The following is an 8,042-nucleotide window of genomic DNA, read 5'->3' on the forward strand; positions in this document are numbered from 1 at the left end:
GGCGATTTTCTTTACTCAAGATTTACACCTATGATTGATATCAAACCTATCTAGTTCTTCAACTAGTGTCCAAGAGGACTAGTCACTTATTTTTGCGGTTGCTTGTTGTCACTTCTAGAATTAGAGGAATAAATGATTATCTGAGAAGGAGCTTTGTCTTACCAGAGAACCCTTGCGCCTGATCCTAGATCATGTTAAGGACATTTTATCGGCTCGAGTGGCGGAACATAGATTATCTCATCGGAGGAGAAAATAGGTAAGCTCGTGGGTTAGACTACCCCTCTAACTGGTTGGATCAAGCTCAATTTTGATGGAGCTTCTGAAGGCAACTTGGGCCCTGCTTCAAGAGGTGGGGTTTCTACGTAATGAATCGAACAACTAGCTCGCTAGACTTACTCAGATTGTGGGAGTGTGCTTTTTACTCAAAGTAGAACTGTAGGGTATCATCTTGGATCTTAAAATGGCTATTTATTTGGGTATCCCTAAACTTATTGTGGAGGTGGACTTGCAAGCCGCTATTTCACTGCTCCAGAAAACAACCTCTCTCTCAACTTTGGCGACACGCTCATTTCTCAGATTCAAAAATTTTTATTGTACTTCCACCATGTCAAATTTTTGCATAATTTTAGGGAAGGAAACTCATGTGCTGATTAGTTAGCAATTTGGATCACTCACTCATGTGATACGAACGACACCTTCGTTTTAAATAGGTCACCTAGAGGTTTGATTCATTTATTATTAGGAGATCGGGTTGGATCAAGTTTCGTTAGTCGAGTTTTGGCGTAACATTTGGGTTTCGCCCTTTTCATTATATAAAAAAAAAAGATGCATGCTTAAAGTTAGGAAAATAAATTTCTTAACATAAAAAGGGCAAGTCATTTTCCTGAAAAATCATTTCTCAAAAAGTATTTTTCTTTATCATGAAATTTTCTCCGAAATAAACGTTGTCTTAAGTTGCCAAAACAAAGGTCTGATTATCAACTTCATGTTCATTGGTCCGAATTAACACATAATCAAGGCAGGTCTATACTGCTCTTCTTGATGAGATAAATAATTCTTCTAAAAGGGATATTCATCACAAAGCAAGCCCAAGTTTTAGCAAAAGACTCCTCTTTTTAATATGTATTTTTAATTCGTTCTCTATATGTTTTTGAACTGTTTGGCCAATAATCATTCCCCAGGGTGACTGTAGGGACCACGTTAGCCAGCATCATATGACTCCCTCAATTAGTGCACCAAATTGTGGTAAAGAGAACCTCAAATTCCACATGAGCAGGAGTTTCTCATGAGTGCTTTTTTGGCAGCGTGTGGACATCCATCATGCAAAATAGAGGGAGAGACAGATTTTCTACAGCAACATTGGGGTCAATGATGCATCACCCCTTTGTCATTATCACTCCCTCATCTCACACTCCTTTACCCAAAAAGTATGAAAAAAAAAAAAACAACATATTTTTTTCCCCTTAATTCAACAATGCAAGGTTCCATATTAAAAAAAAACTTACATTATGGATGAATCTCACATGGGTTGTCATGCTGACTTCATTTATGTAATTATGTCTTAAATGTATTGGTTGAGAGGACAATTCATGGAAGGAGCGTCCATGTTTTCTGGATGGTGATTGGGGTGGGTTTCTTTCTTGCATCCAAAGCGTCATGAAGTCAAAAGAAGAACAACCCAAAATGTTATTATATGCTCAGCAACCGAATCCACAGAATCAACCCCATTTTGACTAAATTGGTCGTCAAATCTTGTTTTTTTTCGTCTAGCTTACGTTATGATTTTCCCACCAGTCCTCCAATTCTCTCTCTCTCTCTCTGAGTTAGAAATGGTTTAGATACCACTGCGGTACCACACATTCATTTCATATTCATATGCAGTTGTTGGCATGGAATCACCCGCAAAACCAAACAGAGTCATTAAAAAAGGACAAGGAGTGGATAAAGGCAGTAAAGTTTCAAAATGCCCTTAACGACGAGCACATGCTCCCATTTCTCATCTCTGTCCTAAAATCCCCACACAAAAATCCACTGATCTGCAGAAAAGAAGAGAATGGTCCATGTCTGGTGGTCCAGGTTTTGTTCCAAGTCCTGTGAAGATTTGTTTGTTATTAAGGCGCCCTCGTATGGTGTCAGAAGAAACATGCTCTCTTTTAATGGCCTAAACGTGGAACTTGTAAAAAGAGAACACTCAGCTACAATACAAGGGTAGTAATGTATATGCAGAGTCCCACAGGCATCTTTCTCCGAGATAACAAAAGGGTATCTTCACATGACACCCATGTAAAGGCCTGTGCTTCCGCCAAGATTCTTTAGTGGAAATGCATGGGTCTGTTGGTTTGCCAAGGCAAAGAAGGTAAAGTAGTTTAGACATTGATGAGCATAACAGTTCAACCGGGTTTTGGATGATCGGCGGTAAATGAATGCAGACACCTAAGACAAAACTGCAAAGAGAAGTCGGTGTCGGGAATATTGGGCTTCCAAGTATAAATTAAGCTTCTGTACTACAAAGTAACCGGAAATAAAACAAAAGAGAATGCTTAGGAGCCAAAACATGAAAGTTCAGGACTACTATACAGCTCCCTCCTTAACCTTAGCAGCACATGAAGAACTAGAGATTTATCAAATTCGTGAACACAGTGAGAAAATGAATAAAACAACATCAAGCTTAAAAAAAAAAATCCCCTTTTCGTTTCTTGTTTTTCCTCACTTCATCAAACACCTAAGACTGGCTCGATATCTTTAAGAAGTCCAACTATCTGCTGCATGCTCGGCCGCTTCGAGGGCAGGTCGGCTGTGCAGAGATAACCGATCTTGAGGGCTTCCTCCATCTGGTCATCGGGTCCGGTTCCGCGAAGTTTTGGATCAATGGCTCTTGATCCCTGGCTGTGTCTCACCCACCCCCTAACCCAATCCACCAAATTTGCCTCTCTCTCCTCTGGATATTCATCTCCGATCGGCTTTTTCCCTGTAATGAGCTCGAAAAGAACCACGCCAAAGCAATATACATCGGATTTCGATGTTGGGGACTCATATCCAGGTTCAGAGAATTCTGGCGGAACATACCCGGGTGACCCACGAGCAATCTCTTCATCCAATCCATTTCCAAACACCTTAGCCAACCCAAAATCAGATAATCTCGGTTCCAAGTTGTAGTCGAGGTAAATGCTACTAGCTTTAACATCCCGATGTATTATTGAAGGGAAGCACCCGTGGTGTAGAAATGCCAGAGCTCGCGCTGTGCCAAGGGCTATTTTGTGTCGAAATCTCCAAGTGGTCAACAGTGCTTCAGATCCTACATTTTGAATGCCATTATTCTCGTCATCCTCCCACGTATCTGTGCTCCAGTCCTCCGTGGTCTGAACACCCAGTGGCAAGTCGTGAAGCAAGTTCTGCAAGTTCCCGTTCTCCATGTAATCATATATGGCAATCCTCTGGTCCCCGGCTAAGCAGTATCCAGTTAGCGGGACAAGATTCGGGTGTTTGATCCGGCCGAGATACTCGAGCTCCTTGGCCACTTCTTGATCAGTCAACGTGGAACCACGAACCAAAACTTTGACAGCTACATGGATTCCACCAGGCAGGAAACCCCTGTACACGGGCCCAAACTTTCCCTCGGCCAAAAGGGTGCCACGGTCAAAATTTGATGTTGCAGACAAGAGGTCAGCAAAGGTGATATTCAACAAAGGCTTCTCGAATATTACAACCGGGACTGATGTGGCTTGCTTTACATCGGCCACCCATGTGGTTGAATCGGTTTGAAACAAGAAAGGACCTGAAATTTGTTGCTCTTCCTTGTATGAGGTCTGTTTTACAGCCCACAATTTTGTTTTTCTTCTGCAACCGAAGGCCAGAAATAGCAGTCCAGCAAGCAAACAGACCATTGAGAGGGATAAAGCAAGCGCAAGCTTCAGTCCCTTGTCTCGGGGAGCTTTTCTTTTAAAGAATGCTGGGTTGGCAGCAATGGGGCAGCTATTCATTGACCCCAAGAAGGCTTTTTGGAGGTTTTCTGGGGAAAATCCATTTGCACAGAAGGTTAAGTTGTTGTAAGAGAAGTTGTATCGTTCCATCCAAGGGAGCTTCTCCAAGAGTGACATTGGGATTTCTCCGGTCAAATTATTTTGAGAAACATCGAGGTTTTGGAGGCCTGGAACGCTTAGAGAGGGGATTTGTCCACTGAGATGATTCTCAGAGAGATCGAGTGTCTTCAAATGACTCAACTCCGAAATTTTACTGGGAATGTGACCAGTGAGACTGGTTTTGGACAAATTAAGATATTCTAAACCAGAGAGGACTTCAAATCTTGGGAACTCCTGCCTGGTAAATCTATTATGTGCAAGACTTAGGTATCTAAGTTTCCGGGATTCAGTCAAACTGTGTAAAATCTCTCCGCTGAGCTGATTCTCAGACAAATCTAGATAAACCAGATTAGACCAGTTATAGGTGGAATTGAACCGTACCTGAGAAATGTGACCTTGGAACTGGTTCTTGCTCAGGTCGATAACCTGCAACATCTCCTGGAAGGCACCAAGCACCGATCCTCGAAACGAATTCCGGGAAATGTTGAGAGTGGTGATCGATTTCAGCCCTGAGAAATCCGTGTCATGCCCATGAATCTCATTGTTTGCTAGGTTCAAGGTTTTGAGTTTAGGGAAAGCGGCACCGAATTCATCAGGAAGAGACCCATTTAGCTGATTTGATGAAAGATCAATGAGGACAAGCGACTGGCACTTCAGAATGCTGGGTGGAATGCTCCATTGAAACCCATTCCCATCTAGTCTAAGGACTTGAAGATTCTGAAGAGAGCCAATAGCTGCAGGAATTTCACCAGAGAAATTGTTGCCAGAAACATCAATAACTTCAAGCGAACCAAAGTTGCCAATGTTGCTCGAGAGAGACCCAGAAATCTGGTTGAAGGAGAGGTTTAGGCTCTCAAGTGAGCCTAAACTCCAGAAATCTGAAGGCAACCCAGTGATATTGTTGTTGCTAAGATCCAAAGTTTGGAGCTTGCTAAGCTTCCCTAGGGTAGTATCCGGAATAGGACCAGACAGACCTAAACCAGGAGCTAGAAACTTAACGACATTCTTTTGTTCGGCATCACAGAAAACTCCCTGCCATGAGCAAACAGGAGAAGAGAAGTTGTAGACATGAGAAGAAGCGAGACCCATCTTCCGCAAGAATTCGGACACAAAAGACCCGTCCGAGTTTGGCTGTTGAGAAGCCAAAGGCCTAGTGCAAATGGCCAAAACCAGCAGGTAGCCAAACAAGCCGAGACCCATTTGAGATATACCAAGATCTCTCAACACAGAGAAATAAGACTGGGACGACTTACTCCAACCTAAAAAGAATCCCCAATTCAAAGCTCCAAGGCCACCATAACTCCTTCATAAATGGCTCTGGGCACAGGCTAGACAGTACTTCTCAGGCTGCTTTAGCTCCATTTAAATCCCAAAAAACCACCACCAAGCAGGAGGGTATGGGTTTATTGCACTAGCCAGACAAGGGTCGTCACAAAAGAACCAACTTTGCTACTGCATATGGGCATTTCTTGAGATGCCCGGAAAACCCCAAAAAACTGGCTGTTGAAACCATTTAAGTTCGAATGTAAACTGCTAAGAGAAGCAAAGGGTGGTTTTGAAAGGACTGTGCTTGCTTTTAGTGGTTCTTCAGAGAAAAGGGTAAGAGCTCGCCTTTGTCTTAGCTTGCAGGTTCAAGGAAGACAACAAAAGCAAAACCGAAGCAACGCTCTTTTGTCTCTGCCTACAACCTCACACACATGACATGCGAAATCAGCCTAGCTCCATCCGTGACGGTTTTCTTTTCTATTTGGTGCACTGTGCAGTATGAACTATTCTGGGCAGAGAGAGAGAGAGAGAGGGTGTGACGGGTCGTTAAAGAACAGTATATGTTGGTAGGAAAAGGCTTTGAAAAAGTTGGAGGGGGTTGAATTGAAGACAAATCTCTCTTGGGCTGGTGAAATTTATCAGTGATGTTGGTGGGTATTCAATGAATTCTTCACCGTGTTTTTTTTTTTTTTTTTTCTTTTTCCGATCGCCTTTCCCCACTTGAATGCAAGTTGATCTGATTTCTTTCCGGTAGGGGAAAGCGAAAGCGAAATATGGTAGCACTTGTCAAAGTCAAGACACGGTTTCTTTGGCCTTCATTTGGACGTCAATTTTAAGTGCAGTCAAACATTAGTGCACTCAAAAGTTGATGCTTTTCGAGATAAACACTTTTATTTTGTTCAAAGCACCAGGTATAATAAGATTATTTTTCTGAAATTGATATGTTAATGAACTCGACGTGTTATGATGGAAAAATTATAAAGGTCCAAGGTGGCCCCATTTTCTCAAATAAAAAAATAAAGATTGAGTTTGTTTCAAATGAGAACTTGAAGTGGCCTAACTGTTTCAAAGAAGGGTTTAATTAAAGATATTTTTGTCATTTGTTTTTATTTTTTTTCTTTTTCCTTTCTTTCTTTCTTTCTTTCTTTTTTTCTCTTCCCGCCGGTGGGCGGCCGCCCGTCGACGAGGACCTCGCCCGGGCACCTTAAGGCTACCCTTGTCGGCCTAGTTTCGCCAGGCGAGGGCCGCCCTTGGCTCACCAACACGAGGCTAGCGAGGACAGCCCTTGGCTCGCCCGAGCGAGGGCCCTCGCTAGGTGAGCAGAGGTTGGCGAGGCCGGCGAAGGTTGTCGATTGTCGCCTAAGACTAGCCACCGGCAAGAAGGAAGGGCAAAAAAAAGAAAAAGAAAAGAGAAATGGAAAAACATAAAAGAAATAAAATGACGAAAATGCCATTGGTCAATCCTTTTTTTGAAACAATAAAGGCGCTTTAGGCCCTTATTTGAGAAAATGATGGCATTTCAAGCCTTTTATTTGAAATTTTCTTGTTATGAATGAACTTTTAAATGAGTCGGATCCGACATATGATAAGATTTTAATAAATCACAGGTAGTATACTAACTTTGTAAAATATTATTAGTACGTTTTAGCATTATTCATCGCCTTCTCATTGTTTTCTTCAATGGTAAGCTTCTGCCTTCCTTTCTACTTCTTTTTACTTTTAATTGCAGTTTGCTCTGGTTTAGCGTACCGCGAATTCAGTTCGCTTGAAAGAAAACTACACCATTTCTTTTACTAATTCATGTTCAAGCCTCATAGAACGAGCGATGCCTTAAGGAGGAAAAAGGATGTAATAGCCTAATCGAAAGCCATCCCCCCCCTAAGTTGATAATGAACTCTGACCCAAAAAAAAAAAAAAAAAGTTGGTAATGAACTAATCGGTGATCCCGGAACCGCCGATACTAGATACAATCCTAATTGACCCGATGTACAAAAAGTTTTTAATTTTGAAACATACTCATCACTGTATCAATATCCCATGCCTTGCGAAACTTACCGAAGCAAAGACATCCGCGGAACGATCGGTACTATTTAGATATTCATGATTAGGAAATACTATATTATCTTTCGGATAGGCCCCGAAAAGGAGAAAGAAGGGTGAACTGCAAATAGACGAGCTCACAATAAATTAAAAATTACTCATGCTACTCATCGAGATCAAGACCTTTTATCATGACTTTCGCTCGTTAATTTTCGATTAACTACCGGTGTAGCCGAAAATACTAGGGGTGAGCAAAAAAGACCGCCCGGACCGGACCTGGACCGATGGTCCGGTTCTCGATTTTAGAGGGATTCGTTCCAGTTCCTCGGTTCCTAAAATTAGAATGGTGACCGGGCGGTCCGATCCCAGTTATAGGGCCCAAAATCGGATCAGATCGGACCGGTCCTTTTTTTTAAATTTTTTTTAAAAACAAACTTAATGTTTACTTTTTGTTTAGGTTTAGGTCATTTATGGTTCGATCTAGAGCTACCAATTGAAGAGGCCTTGACTCCGCCGAATTTGTGGTACATTGATCCTTGTTTTCTTGACTTCGAGCTCGATCGTGTCTTCTATCAAAGTGTGTATCCACTTTTCGGAACCGCGGACCGGAAACCCTTAGAACCGCTCGAGAACCGGACCGGACCATGGTCCGGTCCG

At 42.3% G+C, this 8,042-nt stretch overlaps 1 protein-coding gene across 1 annotated transcript; it reads right to left on the reverse strand.

The window, feature by feature from the left end:
- Window positions 1-2,682: 2,682 nt before the first annotated feature.
- Window positions 2,683-6,080, reverse strand: LOC115752620 (probable LRR receptor-like serine/threonine-protein kinase At2g24230). The gene has a single exon (XM_030690897.2). The coding sequence runs from the start codon at window positions 5,277-5,279 to the stop codon at window positions 2,715-2,717; it is 2,565 nt and encodes an 854-aa protein (XP_030546757.1). The 5' UTR covers window positions 5,280-6,080; the 3' UTR covers window positions 2,683-2,714.
- Window positions 6,081-8,042: the final 1,962 nt, after the last annotated feature.

The sequence above is a fragment of the Rhodamnia argentea genome, chromosome 4, assembly GCF_020921035.1.
Source record: "Rhodamnia argentea isolate NSW1041297 chromosome 4, ASM2092103v1, whole genome shotgun sequence".
Taxonomy (NCBI): domain Eukaryota; kingdom Viridiplantae; phylum Streptophyta; class Magnoliopsida; order Myrtales; family Myrtaceae; genus Rhodamnia; species Rhodamnia argentea.